The sequence below is a fragment of the Theropithecus gelada genome, chromosome 4 (assembly GCF_003255815.1).
Source record: "Theropithecus gelada isolate Dixy chromosome 4, Tgel_1.0, whole genome shotgun sequence".
Classification (NCBI taxonomy): domain Eukaryota; kingdom Metazoa; phylum Chordata; class Mammalia; order Primates; family Cercopithecidae; genus Theropithecus; species Theropithecus gelada.
Genome location: NC_037671.1, coordinates 69507172 through 69522858, shown reverse-complemented (window position 1 = coordinate 69522858; position 15687 = coordinate 69507172). Strand labels below are relative to the sequence as shown.

Here is a 15687-nt window from a genome sequence, read left to right as displayed (position 1 = left end):
GTAGGATACAGAGTGTCAGTAATACAAAATGTTATATTTGAAACTTGCAAAAATAAAGAAAAAATACTTAACCATCTGTCAACTAAATTTATTCTAATACATATAAAAAATTTGGCCGGGCGCGGTGGCTCAAGCCTGTAATCCCAGCACTTTGGGAGGCCGAGACGGGTGGATCACGAGGTCAGGAGATCGAGACCATCCTGGTGAACATGGTGAAACCCCGTCTCTACTAAAAAATACAAAAAACTAGCCGGGCGAGGTGGCGGCGCCTGTAGTCCCAGCTACTCGGGAGGCTGAGGCAGGAGAATGGCGTGAACCTGGGAGGCGGAGCTTGCAGTGAGCTGAGATCCGGCCACTGCAACTCCAGCCCGGGAGACAGAGCGAGACTCCGTCTCAAAAAAAAAAAAAAAAAAAAAAAAAAATTTGGTAATATTTGAGAGTTGTTCAAACAATAAATTTAAGCATGAAATGTGGCCCTAGTAATTTCAGTTACAGTGGATTTTTATAACAAGTAGATTCAATTATTATTTTTGATAGCATTTTATATTACATTTAGACTGAAGCACACTCAGCTTTTATAGTATGTCCCCTTTTCTTTTATAATAATAGCTGTACTTCCATTACTCTTTCTTTTTTTAATTTCTTTTTTTTAGATACAGGGTCTCAGTTTGTCACCCAGGCTCGAGTGAAGTGACACGACTGCAGCTTACTGCAGCCTCAACCTTCTGTGCGCAAGCGATTCACCTGCCTCAGGCTCCCTAGCAGTTGGGACTACAAGCACGTGCCACCATTATTTTCCATTATTTTTTGTACAGGTGGGGTCTTGCTATGTTGCTCAGGCTGGCATCAAACTCTTGGCCTCAAGCAATCCTCCAGGCTAAGCCTCCCAAAGTGTTGGGATTACAGGTGTGAGCCACCACGCCTGGCCTGCGCTACTCTACCCTGGGTCTCGGCTCTGGCAATTGTTCTTTAAAGACTCCTTTGGAATACTTCTACCAGTTCTGTTAAAGGACCAAGGGGTAATAGTAACAAGTTAAAGGGCACAGGCTGTCAAAGACGTCTATCCACTAAATCTGGTAACATTTTGAAGTATCACGTTTTCATAATAGACAATTAGAACCAAACAATATTTTAAGATCACATTTAATTAGATCTATAAGTTGCTGAGCTCAACTAATTAAAAAAAGGAAAACATCATTCATAGATAAAATAGTTAAAAACACTTCTTTTAAAATACGGAAAAGATTTATAAACATATTCAGTTCTTACATCTGGTGATAACTGTTTTGTGTAGTTAATACCAAAGACCACACTTTCAAGAGTAGGAATCACGGAATCTTTGTTTTGTGCTGGTGCATTTCTATTTAACCAAGTTGTCTTCACAGGGCGAGGAAAGCTGGAGGAAGAAGTATTATATTATTACTGTCATAAGAGTCTACTTGAATGTAAGTGAAATATTTACAAAGGAAAATCTTATAGGAATAGAAGAGCAAGGGTTTTGCAAGTTTATGAGTTCTAAAGTATTCCTAAAGTAATTGTAAAAAATAATTTGAATAATCATGAAAAAACAAAATGAATATTAAAAAACTAGGGCTAGATGTTTGACATTGCTTGCTATAATTAGACTTCTGGAAGTCTCAAAGAACATCAAAGACAAAACATGGTGGGATCTAGAGTGGCTAAACAACAAATGAAAGCCAAGCTTGAATTTGGAAATCCTAAAGTCGGAACTGGTTACCAAATTTACAATGTTAACACTTAATCAAATATGAATGCTATTTACAGAAATAAAGAGCTCCCATGTAAATGTAGAAACACAAAAATTACTAAATCTACCTGATGCGTCTATTTCTCAAAAATAAGTTTCTTTCCCTTTATTCTCTTTACTAAAAGGCTATGAGCTCTATTAAAATAATTTTTATTATTCAAGTCTCTAGCAGCTGGAACTACAGTCATGTGCCACCATGCTTGGCTAATTTTTATTTTTTGTAGAGGTGAAGTCTTGCTATGTTGCTCAGGCTGGTCTCAAACTCCTGGTCTCAAGCAATCCTCCAGCCTCCAGCTTCAAGGCACCATCAATCACATATTATATGAATTACTTCTGTTAGTATTAACATTTATATTCCATAGAGGAAGAAGCATATTTCTGTTAGAATGTTGAAAAGTCACACACAACTATATTTGAGATAAAGTAGGACAAAGCATTTGAACTGTTTGACAGTTTGGCAAAAGGGAAAACACATAAAAGAAAAACAATGTTGCCATAAGCAGAGTGCAGGTTTTGTTTGTAAAATCCATTTGCTTTGCAAAAGTAAAATGTCTATATCCCAGCAAAGAAGGGAGTCTCAAATAAGTGGTAAATTCCACTTGCTATAATGTGTTTTTCAGAACTGTTATAAAAGTTGTACTTAAAAAATTCAAATATAAGAAATAGTTCAAATAAAAAACAAGCAAAGAAAGAAATTCTAAGCCACTTACTTTAAGTAACTGATATAATGTCTGTAGATTGGGTTGACCATAAAAATTGTTTTAAATAAAAATAAAAATTTAAAAGACGTTATAAATTTAAAAATTTTCAATTTTTGGAGGATTAAAAAAACCCCACCAATAATAAAACTTCAGGAAAAACCTGTTGAAGAATATAGAGTAGGAAATGTTACCCTCAGATATGACCCCTTTACCAGCACACCACCAGCAAAAAGCTTCCCCTTCCCCTTTCCTTGCTTTCCTTTTCCGACCTTTCATTCATAGGTACAGAAAGGCTGGTAAAGATGCTGCTGCTTTTATAGCGAAGTTCTAGCAGCAAGAGAGAGTTAGATATAAGGGCCCATGGCAGCTAGGTAAAGAACAGCAACCTCAGCTGTTATGGGCATATTGTTTTCTTTTCTAGTCACTAACCAGAGCCAACAGTTAATCCTCTTGGCTTCTGATTCTGAGCCAAAAATTTGTTCTTCCAGTAAATGGTCTCTAGGAGATGAGCTGCCCCTTTCTCCTATTAGTCTATGGCAAAAATTGCCGCATTGCAAGAAGCAGCACATATTTAACTCACTATGATGGTGATGTGAATATCTACTCCGTTTAATTAGGGCCTTAAAAAGCAACATTAATAACCTAAGCTAACCTCCTATGAATTGTTTGCGCATTTTTCAGGAGAGAAACACAGCTAGTTTTATGAAGATAATCTTGGTAAGTCTTAAAAAGAAATAGTTAAAAGAGTTTAATTAGAGATTCTTCTTAAAACTTCAAAAAGAAGAGATTTAGAAAAAGAGTAATATATTTTATAAACAGATAAACATTTAGCATTAAAAACCAAACACATAATCATATAAAAGCAATACTGTATGTTATTTAAAAGTTGTATTTCAAAAAAACATACTTTGTTAGAAAAATTTCATTCATATTTTCTATTTCAGAAAATCTTCCAAAAAATTTTTAAGCTTATAATAAAATTATGTATGTAATAAAAAACACCTTCCTGTTTATAAAAGCTATAATAACTTAGCACAACCTCTCAAAGGCCTAGGAAGTAAGAAAAAGACAGCAAAACTACCAGTTATAGATCTTTCCATAGAATAAAGAAGGCAAAACAAGTCATCAGGTGAAATATATGTCTTCCTGGCCTGGTGCTCTAAAAGGAACTAGGTCAAGGTGATCTACATGTAAGAGATGAGAGAGCAACAGAATGAAAGAAGCTTTCAATTAGTTTTTAAAACAATGTAAAGATATGCCATAGGAGGTTATTACCTGTGGTCAATATGTTAAATTGTGTTGGGCTTCCAGAAATTCTGAGGGTAATTTTGCAAAATGATCTACTTAGTTTTCTGATAAATCAGCTTACCATCATATCCCTTAAGCATCCTCCCTAATATCAATTGTCAGAATCAGATGTGTGTCGGAAATTGCAGACAGTTTAGAAATCAAATAAATTTGGAGACTTTCATATAATTTACTGATTTGAAGCATCCATCTGCTGCCCATACTACAAGGATGATGTAAAAACTGAAGACCTTGCATTGTATTTTTACATTAACGAAAGAAATCTGTCTACCCATGGAAATGAACAGAAAAAAATAATTATCTCAATGCATTTATTATGATACAGAATATTATATACCTTTGAACTAATGGTACATGATATAGTTTTAAAAGGCTGAGTAAAAATTCGTAAAATTGGTTAATAACTTCGAAAGCAAGAATTACTGTATAATGTACAGTTAAGAAGATAAAATTAGTCTATCTGGATAAGAAGCAAAGAAAAAATAAGAAAAAATTCACATACTTTTCCAGAGTAATTATAGTATAACATTGCACAAAACATAGGTACAGAATAAACAATGTTGTGTGGTTATTTCCAGATTGTATTTTTTCTTTGTTAATTTATTTGGGATTGACAAAGATGGCTTCATACTTCTGTAATAAAAAAGTTATCAAGCCAATGTTCCCATACTCTTGAATTTGATTATAATTTTTAAAGTCCTTATTATTTCAGTTATCTTTAGAAATTACATGTTTTCACTATAAAAATAAAAAATGCTACATTAAGAAGGCTCTCATGTTGAATTGTAATCCTCAATGTTGTAATGGGGCCTGGTGGGAGGGGACTGGACCAGGGGGACAGATTTCTCATGAATGGTTTAGTACCATTCCTCTTGGTACTGTCCTCATGATAGTGAGTGAGTTCTCATGAGATCTAGTCATTTAAAAGCATGTAGCAACTCCCCTGACTCTTGTGCTCCTGCTCCAGCCATGTGAGATGCCTGCTCCGCTTTTGATTTCTGCCATGATTGTAAGTTTCCTGAGGCCTCCCCAGAAGTTAAGCAGATGCCAGCATCATTCTTCCTGTATAGCCTGAAGAACCATGACCCAATTAAACTCTTTTCTTTATAAATTGCTCAGTCTCAGGTATTTCTTTACTACAGTGTAAGAATGGCTTAATACAAAAATATTAGTCAAATTTACCTTATTAGTGGCTGGTGTAGTGCAACCAATGATGCATGAACTGTAACAGACACAACAGAAAGGTGGAAATAATCAAACATAACATTAACATGATGATGAAGGCCTCTATGGGGGCTAAAGTGCAGCTTCAGTGTTCGGCTACTTATTAGTTGCAAGGCATTCAGATCATCTGCCCTGTAAAAAGGAACAATTAGCATGTAAGTATGAAATATTTAGTAAAGGCCAATATATTATAGAGTAGTTGAAACTATAAAAACCATTTACTTAATTACTTTTTAAAAATTTTGAATTAAAGTAATTTTTAAAGCATCAAATTTGCATTAGAAAGCAGTATGAAACATACCAATTGAGAAGATAATCAGATCTCACCTATTGTTTCCTATCAGTCCATAATATGAACTATTTTTTCACCAATATCCCTATAAAATGAATCCTTTTTGATACTTCACGAGTTAATCTCATCTTAAAGAAAATTTTACCCCATAGAGAATACTGTTATTAAGAGACTGCAGTACAACATAGGTCACATGCTATTATAATAAACCCCAAAAGATATTTCAAATTATTTTTACTCTACAAAATTTTATTAAATTTTGTAATTATTAAATTTTGTAAATTTTTAAAAATTTGCTCAAAAACAAACAGGCTATTGCTTATTTTAAAAAGTAAAACATATCTTACTGTAGGTATTTAGTATGTCATTAGATTTATACATACTAAAAATGTGAAACAATGCCATGAAAATGACATCCAATTATACTTAAAAAAATTCCATCCATACATTGTAACTATCTATAGGTAATGAACTACCAATTCATTTCAGCTTATTCCACTTAAAGAATTCTGACTTGGTTAAAAAAAAAAAACCAATATGAAATTCTTTGTAATGAACAAGTATTACAGAGGAACAGTAGCTACCATATAAAAAAACTTTTTTCTCATGATAGTGAAGAGGACATCTAAAGTAGGCCTTTTAGTAATGTGACTTTTTAGTTACTTATCCCACATGCAGTATGAATTTATATATCATTTTTGAAAATTATTGCTAAAACTACATTTGAGATGGGGGAAAAAACCTGCATAAATAAAATTGTTAAGTGAACCTCTGATTCTTGTTTTAAATGAACACAAGCAAAATTTGTCCCTAAAACATATGACTGCATGTCCAGGTGTGTGGGCAAATTGGAGGTAGCCAATCCTAAAACTTCCTCAAGGGTTCTAGAAATGAACTACAACAACTGTCAAGTATGTGTCATCAGTCTTGATAACTCTCAGAATATCAACAAAGTCCTACCTAAAGAAAGCATAACTGATGCCATCAGGAAAGATTAGCCAGTGATAGAGTGGAAAAGAGTTCAATTACATTTAAATGCCTCATGGTAGTGGTATTAACAGTGCAATTTCTAGGAGCCAGGAAAAATTGTTCCATATTTCTTTAACTTGTCTGGTTTTGTTATCTGGAGATCATGGATTTGGCAAGGGCAAAATAGAGCTGGCCTAACCATTTTCATGAAGTTTCCCCAGAAAACACATGCAGTTCAAGACAAGATAGCAATAGGATGAATTTTAAGAAGAAAACGGGTAATCTAATAATAGCAAATAACAGTCATAAGTGCCTAAAGGTTTTTTAATTGTTTGATTAGCTACTTACGAATAATCTCCATCTGTGAAGTGTAGATCCAAGGATAACAGAAAATTCATTTCCTCAAGGGTTTCTTCAATCTGAAAAGAAATTACACTATGAGATACTTTTTGAATCTTTATAGAAAGTTAGAAATAACACCTTGAGGCATTACAAAAAATATTTATATAAATTAATATGAAGAGATGTTTACCTTTCTTTCATCCAATAACATTTTTACTTTGAAGATCATAACATCATTTAAAACAACCTCTTCATTTTTGTACAAAATTTGAAATGTTTTACTGCAAATTAGAGAATCATGAACTGAGGCTGGAAAGGCTAAAGTCATACCTAAAACAGATAAGATATGTAATTGACAGGTAAAAAGTAAAATATAAGACAAGCAAATTAATACTTGTACTTTAAAATACTATACGTTTGATTATATTACTACAGTGTCATTATCAATTTATACTGCAGTATTGGAACATTTCTGAAAGTTTACTTATTTCTATGATTAGAAAATAAATAAGTACATTATAACCATTGTAAAATTACTGCATGACATCTTAATCTGAAAGGTAAATGAGGAAATATCAAAGTAGAAATTTTAGAGGTTAACAACTGATCTGTATACCACATTTAAGAAAGCAATTTAGTTTTCCATAGCTGAATAGTAAAGAATTTGGTTGGCCTTTGTCCTGGTTGCTAGGAGTTCAGCTCTAAATACTTGGAATGAAGAATTTGGCTGGCCTTTGTCTCCAGTTTCTGAGAAGTAGCCTCTAAATCCTTGGTGGCCCCTAGTTTATGCTAAAGAGATGACTCAGGATGGGGGCTGGCCACATCACTAAGACCAGCCATGTGATTAGAGAGTTGAGCTTTGAGCCTAGTGATGTAACCTCAAAATCCAGAGAGGGGAGAAGAGTTAAAGACTGAGTGACATGGGCAATGATTCAATCAGTCATGCCTACACAAGGAAATATTAATAAAAATTCTGAACATTGAAGTTTGGGTGAGCTTCTCTGGTTGGCAATACTCTGCATATCATCACATACTGGATGTTCGAGAGGAGGGAAGTTAATGCGTGCTGGCTTAACGGGGAGAAAACAACGGAAGCTTCACATCTGGGAACTTCTCAGATCAACCCTATACAGGATCTGATTTGAATCCTTTTGCTATAATAAAGCTGTAATAATAAGTACAGCACTATGCTGAGTTTGGTGAGTTGTTCTACTGAATTATCAAACATGAGGGAATAATGGGAACCCTCAAATTTGTAGCCACCTCTTCACAACTGTGGGTAGCTTGCAGACCACTAAACTCATGGCTGACATGAGGGGAGTCTTGTGGAGGATTACGTCCTTACCATTTGAAGTTTGGTTTTTATCTCTGGGTCACTGATCTCACTCCAACAGCCTACCTGCTGTTATGATCTTATTACCCTGTGCTGCAGAAATAACAATTGAAACTAGGGACCAAAAAGAAAAGAAAAAAAAAAAAAAAAGAAAAAGAAACTAGAGACCAACGTGGGTTTGGAGCTTAAAATGGGATATAAGACTCCAACTGGAGTAGTGAGGATATCTACATAAGCTGGTGGATGTCAGTCAAAGGCAGGGAGCCTCTGCAGGCCAGGGAGCGCAGGGTTCAAATGCCCACATGAAATTCACATGGGGTGGTGGCCTGATGTCAGAGCCTGTGTGGAGTGAGGAGGGCAGCCGAGAGTAAACTGTCAGAACCTGAGCAGGATGAGGAGGCAATCTAAGTGCAGGGGTGACTTCCAGCGAGGCACTGGGAGCCCAAGCAGGATGAACAGGGTAACCACAAGGGAAGGCATCTCAGGCTGGGGGGTTGGAACCCAAGTTAGATGGAGAGGGTGTCTTTACAGAGGAGCAGACTGGTACAGGGTGTGTAGGAACCCGAAAGGCATAAAAAGACTTCCATATGGGGGTGGGAGTGAAGAAGGGAGTAGGCAGAAGTAGCAGCCTGACACACTACTGGAATCCAAGTGAAGTGAGGAAAAGGAGTTCCTGGCACAAGGCCTTACTGAGATCAAGTGGGGTAAGGAGGGGGTCCACATAAGGGAGTGACCTTGCATAAGGTGAAGCCCAACGAGTTCAAGGAGACCATCTGTGTGGGAGAAGAGGCAGTGACAGGAGATTGGCAAATATAGGGGACTGATCAAATAAGAAAATATATTAAAGGATAAGGGGAGCCAGTTTTCTTACCTATCGGGGAAAGGATGTACACATATGGAAAGGAGATACAAATATAGAATGAGTCCCATGGTACTGGATTGAAACAGAGTACTGATATGAACTTATGGTTTTCACCATATATTTATATAAAGCCATGTAAATTTGCATATGTATGTGTAAATGTATAGGTGTATACAATGTACTCACTATCTTTGTCCACTCAAATGGTCTGGGAGTAGCACAACCACAAATGTTAGTCTTTAGCACTATTCTCTGCTAAAACGATTCACAGCTTTGCAGAAATGGTTGGTTCCAAAGCTGGGGCACAGACAAATCTGGACCATCTTTTTATACTAGAAAGTAAGGAACTGATTAGAGAATGTGGGGACACAACAAAAGGGCATAGAAGCTAGCTGAAAGAGAATGCCCCTGGCCATATCTGGGACAAAGTGAGCATCAAAATAAATTATGACAGTAATGGATTAACATCCATTGAGTAAACAGAAATCCGTAAGTCCATACTGATAGAAATAAATAAGCGAACGAAAAAATCAGAAGTTTAAGAAACAAGAGACATTAATTGCAAAGTGAAAAAGAGTAACATCATAGTGGAGAAGCTGGAAAGAGAGCACTTTAATTAAGTGATCCAAGTTAACATTATTAGGAATTGGACAAATAGAAACCATGTATCACCTAACAGGATGTAACAAGAAGAACAAGCATCACTTCTGAGATATTCCTGTCAAAAACACATAAAATGAATCTAATCATGATGAAATTGTAAACCCATGAAAATTGAAGAACAGTCTAAAAAATAATAGGTTTGTAGTCTCCGCAAAAGTGTTAGGGTCATGAAAGTCAAGAAAAGACTGAGGAATTGTTCTAGGATGAAGGAGACTAAAGAGACATAACAATTAATTACAATATATGATTTGGAACTGGATCATTTTGCTATAAAGGACTTTACTGGGACAACTAGCAAAACTTGGATGGGGCTAAGGATAAGATGACAGTAATGTGTCAGTGTTAATTTCTTGATTTTGATGGGTATACTGGGGTTATGCAGAAGAATATTCTTTAGAAAAAAATGATGCACTAAAATATTTCAGATGATGGAGCAATCATATTGACAAATTACTCTTACATGGTTCAGGAAAAAAATTCTTTATGCTGTACTTGCAACTTTTCTGTTAAGTTTGAGATGTTTCAGGAAATATATACTTTAAGGGAAACCAACTACACCAGAAACTCAACTTCTGAGTATGTTAAAGAGCTGAGAAGGGAAAGAAATTTTACTCAATAAAAGTAAATTTTGTTTAAAGCACCCAGGTAATGTGAGGTGAGAATCCACTGCCTAAAGAAACAAAGTTTTCTCTATTGCTCTTCCCTGAAGATGCTGCTTCTCTCTCAATACTTCCATAAAACTTCTACCACTGGGTCTGGAGCTTCTTTGTTGCTTACTGATGCTTTCAGACATTCTTTGTCTCTCCTCCCTAAAACCACTTATACCACTGGCTTTGAATGTCCTGTGATCAGACAGTACAGTACTACTCACTATCTTGCTCATTTTTGTACTCTATAAACCCTGGGAAGCCTTCATTTGTTAAAGGCTTTATTTCCTAATTTAAGGTCACTTTTTCAAAAACTACTCTAGCCATAACTCTTGGTGAACTCAATAGCTATGTAGGTAAACCTTCTAATTTTTGATCTCCTGGGTTCCTTTTTTCCTCTTTTTAAGTGTTCTTGCCCTCTAACCCTCTCAGCTCCTAACTCCTGTGATCATTCCCTAGACTTTTATATTACTAATGACTGCAATCCATCTGTAATCCGAATTTCTTTTTTTAAATTTCCAACTTTTAAGTTCAGGGTACATGTGCAGGATGTGCAAGTTTGTTATACTGGTAAATGTGTGCATGGTGGTTTGCTGCACAGATCATCCCATTCCCCAGGTATCAGGCCCAGCATCCGCTAGGTATTCTTCCTGATCCTCTCCCTCCTCCCACCCCGTACCCTCCAACAGGCCCCAGTGTGTGTTGTTCCCCTGGATGTATTCATATGTTCTCATCATTTAGCTCCCACTCATAAGAGAGAACATGTGTAATATCTGTTGTAATGTGAATTTCAATCAACCTCTCCTCCCATACTTCCACCTGTCTTTCTAGTTCATACCCTCTAAGACCACAAGTTCAATAATCCTTTGACTACATTTAGGATAGATTCCATGAACCATACTCCATTTCATTATCCCATTTCTCTTAATTCCTTTTTTCCTTACGCATCTTAAATCCTGTGATCCATCATTATAATACTCTTGCATATAAACTATTAAGGATATATGCTACTCTTGCTTTGTCATATTGACCTGGATAAATCCCAACTCCAGCTCTCTGCCCAATCCATACTTGTACCCACAAACTGAATGTGCCTGGAGAAAAATACACAGCTATCTTGACTGGCTATACTTCAAATTTATGACTATTAATTTCAAGTGGGTCTTTACTGCTGCCTAGCAATCACACTGTATTTTCCAAATCCATTTTATCCCCATATTCTTAGATGACTATTTCATAAATTATTTTCTCTCCTCAAACCTAGCCTTCAGTCTCACTGATAAATTTGGTTCTTATTTCATGAGAAAATAAAAATAATCAGAAGTTCTATAAGCTCTACTACTGGATCTACCTGCAGATGCACCTAGACAAACTCCCTATTTCTCTGCTCCCCTTTCTGGCAAAACTCAAAAGCCTTTGCTATTTAGTGTGTCTGATTCATCTCCCATTCTCTCTTCAGCTCATTGTGTGATAACCAGCCTCTAAAATGGCCTCCAACGATTCTCTTCCTGATATTCACACTATTGCACAATCTCCTACAAAGGACCAGGGTTGATCTATGTGATAGAAGTGATAGGAGGGGCTGAGCACGGTGGCTCACGCCTGTAATCCCAACACTTTGGGAGGCCGAGGCAGGTAGATCACTTGAGGTCAGGAGTTTGAGACCAGCGTGGCCAATATGGCGAAATCCTGTCTCTAGTAAAAATACAAAAATTAGCTGGGTGTGGTGGCAGCCACCTGTAATCCCAGCTACTTGGGAGGCTGAGGCAGGAGAATTGCTTGAACCTGGGAGGCAGAGGTTGCAGAGTGAGTTGAGGTTGTGCCACTGCACTCCAGCTTGGGCAACAGAGTGAGACTCCATCTCCAAAAAAAAGCATAGTAGGATTTGTGTGAATTTGGCAGAAGTAATTGACTATAACCTAATGAGAGATCCTGAGTCAGAGGCATGCAGCTAAATTTCTGACACACAGAAACTGTGAGATAATGTTTGTTGTTTTAAACTAAGTTGTGGGATAAATTTTTACACAGCAATAATTAATTCATACTCCAATCAGACTTTAGCCCATATAACTGTTCTTATCAAGACCACTAATGATTTCTGCTTTGCTAAATCCAAAGGTCAACTCTCAAACCTCATCTTACTTGACTTACAATCAGTATCTAACATAGATACTATGATCCATCCTATACTATGCATTCTCTTGTTCTTGTTCTTTTGTTTTTTCTCTACTTTTTTTTTTTTTTTTTTTGAGACAGAGTCTTACTTTGTGCCCAGGCTGTAGTGCAGTGGCACTTATCTTGGCTCATTGCAGTCTCAACCTCCAGGGTTCAAGCAATCCTCTCACCTCAGCCAGGCTAAATTTATTTTTTATTTTTTGTAGAGATGAGGTCTCATTATATTGCCCATTCTCTCGTTCTTGATACACTTCCTAAATGTACCTTTCTGGACATCACACATTTCTAGTTCTACTCCTACCTCATGGGCCACCCCTTTTTTGTCTCTTCTTTTTTTTTGCGGGGGGGGGTGCTGTTTTTTTCTCATCAAGAAACAGCCCAGTGCAGTGGTTAGGAACATAGATTTTGAGCCAGACTGGCTAGGTTTTAGTCTTGATTCTGCCACTTACTAGATCTGTGATCTTTAGTCATTCTTCTTTTCCATGCCTCACAACCAATTCTTCAGCAAACCCATCGGTTCTACCAACAATACTAAAAATGATCAGACGGAAAAAAGAAGGCTGCCTTTAGGAATGCTCTAAAGGAATTCTCATGCCAGATAAGAAGTTGTATACAAAATCAGTAATTCTAAATTGCTGTGGAATGACTTCAGTGAAAGTTGCCTATATCCTCAACTGACATCAATATTTTAAGCTTTAAAAAAGAAATACCAGTGACTTACCGATAATAAACTTCATCTTAATTTTATTCTCAAGCCAGAAGCAACAGGCAACAGATGTGTAACTTCCTAGTAATTCATTCACTCATCCAATCAACAAATATTTAGTGAATACTTATTATGTATCAGGTATTCTCTAGGTGTTCAGGATACACAGTAAAATGAAAGAGATAAAAATCTCCGACCTCATAGAGCTTATATCCTAACAAAGTGGTGTGATAGAGAATAAATATAGTAAGTAAATGATATAATACATTTGAAAGTTATAAGTAGTAAGTGGTACGGAGAAAAATAAAGAAAGGAAAGAGGGATGAAAAAGATAGCAATTTTAAACAGAAAAGCCAGGCAATGCTTTCTTGAGAAGGGAACCTATCAGCACAGAACAAAACTGATTCCTGTGTTCTTTCCCCTACTACATGCCTCTAGGTCGCCGTCGCCTCCTTCACCCTAGCAGAAGTCTGGAATTTTATTCTCTGAAGAGAATCAAAGTCCTCCGACCTAAAAATCACCTGGCAAAACCTAGAGCACATGAACATATGAGCATAGGCATACTGAATACTAAGTGCAGAGATTCCAAAATTGTTCTCTACTGGGCTCCTAGAAGGCTGTCAGCTAGATTCTTACTCTCTAGGAAGGAGACAGACAAGAGTCTTCTATGGCATTTCAAGAACTGTAAAATCTGAGATTTTTACCAAACTTGCAACCTAACAAGCTAGCCTGCCACAGTTTCATAGATGATGGCAGAAGGCACAAGACTCTCGGGTCAAAGACAAAAGGTTTGATTATGCACAGCATAGCAAGCAGCATGAGCTTCTTGTTCATATTAGTTTCCCTTGTATTCACTCCCTCAAGTCCCATGAGAGTGACATGGAGGCCGGCCAAGTGGATACTATGCATACAGTGGGTTTTTGGTCACAATTGAGGAACCTAAGCTTGGGAAACCTCTATCTTTTAAAAGGGTAGCTATAAAAAAACCTATCTAACTTTTGCACTGTCCATTATACTGGAAAGTAAATAAATATACTGTATGTTCTAGACAGAGACACTGTCTATAACTTCCAAAGCTGTTCATTGCACACGTATCCTTAAAAAGATAGTCTGTAAACAGAAGGTTTTCAGTGTCTCTGCTCATAAAATGTTTCTCTCTGCTCAGAAACATGAGAAATGATGGAGAAGAATTTTCAATGATATATACAGTATAATCTTAGATTCTTCACAGTTCTTGACATGGAGAATCTGCTGAATCCAGTGAAAAATAACTATAAATACTGACTTCAAAGATTCCTTAGACAAATGGCTCACCATCACCCTAAAATGAAACTCAGACAAGTCCCCTGTATGCTCTCAGAATTTCCCATCAGCCTTCCTTTCAGTCATGTTTAGACAACTGAGGCCTATCGAATATCAGAAGGAAACTTTTAACATGTAAGTTAGAGACTAAAACAAAGAGGAAAAAAAGTAATTTATACAAAAAAATTTTAAAAAAAGAATATTGTTTTTAGAGAAGATATTACATTCATGAAACAGGAAAACATTGCGATAGCAAAGGGACACTCAGAGAAAAGAGTACTTGGATTTTAAAATGAAGAGAGAAGTGATGAGACACAGGGAAGGAGAGAAGAAAAGGAGAAAAGAAGGAGAAAGGCAGTGGGAGAGAGAATAAGAGAGGGCAAACGACAGAAAGCACAAAAGCAAATAACTCAAAAAAGGGTTAAAAATAAAGATGAAGAAATATCATAGTAGAGCAAGAAGAGAATGGGAAAAAAGAGAAGAAAAAACTAAAATTTAAGAAAGCCAGTAAAGATGATCCACCTTGTAAACAAAAGAACTTCCAAAAAGAAAGAACAAAGAAAACAGATGGGAGATAATTATTAACAAATTAAGAAATTTCTCAGAACTGAAGTACTCAAAGACCCAAGGTACAACATTATGTGCCATCAGAACCCCAGTTACCAAGAGGATGTTCTACCAGATTCTTGAAAGGGGAAAAAGGTCACAGAGAAGATTAAAGATCAGTCATTTATTTTTTACGGAGAAAAAAATAAGATTAGTAATCAGAATGGCTTTGGAACTCTCCACAGCAATGCTGCAAACCAAAAAATAATGGAGTAATATTTTCAAAATTCCAAAGAAAAAAGATTTCCAACCTAGAATTCTATACTTAGCTAAACTTCCAAACAACTGTTAAATGTAGAATGAAAAGATTTTTAGATGCTGAAGGCTTCAAAATATTTATTTCCCATGCCACTTTTCTCACCAAGTTAACTATTTATAGGCTCTATGAAACTGAGAGAATAAACCAAGAAAGAGAAAAAATAGATGTTAGGAAATAAAGAGATTCAACATAGAGGAGATGCAAAGGGAATGCCTAGGAAGATGGTGAAGGAAGATCCCAACAGATCCTGTTCCTTACGTATACAGTGACCAATGTAGTTTGGATTCGTGTGCCATAAACGATAGATATGTTAACATCCCTGCTGCTAGGGTACCAACTTTTAACCTGAGGACAGATCAAAAGCTTGGCTAGATTCTTTTCAGTGCTTGGCTTATCTGAAGGTGTACCAATGAAGTTTCTTGCCTAGATCATCTGATGATACTATTTTCACTTCACTGAAGTTTTCTGCTTTGGCTTGCTCCTGAGAGTTGGAGGAGGGCAATGTTAAGTTTAGATGCAGATCAGTCTGC

At 36.4% G+C, this 15687-nt stretch overlaps 1 protein-coding gene across 20 annotated transcripts in view; it reads right to left on the bottom strand.

Annotated features, from left to right (window-relative positions):
* The window catches only part of FAM135A (family with sequence similarity 135 member A), a 135223-nt gene that overhangs the window by 81702 nt on the left and 37834 nt on the right, over positions 1 to 15687 (bottom strand). For 17 of the 20 annotated variants that reach the window (XM_025384023.1, XM_025384030.1, XM_025384040.1 and 14 more), the window contains 4 exons: positions 6795 to 6934; positions 6611 to 6681; positions 4960 to 5133; positions 1270 to 1396 (listed from right to left, as the gene is read on the bottom strand). In XM_025384023.1, coding sequence (XP_025239808.1) covers positions 1270 to 1396; positions 4960 to 5133; positions 6611 to 6681; positions 6795 to 6934 — 512 coding nt within the window. The remainder of the gene's footprint in view (positions 1 to 1269; positions 1397 to 4959; positions 5134 to 6610; positions 6682 to 6794; positions 6935 to 15687) is intronic. The other 3 variants (XM_025384043.1, XM_025384039.1, XM_025384037.1) reach the window with 1 other exon arrangement.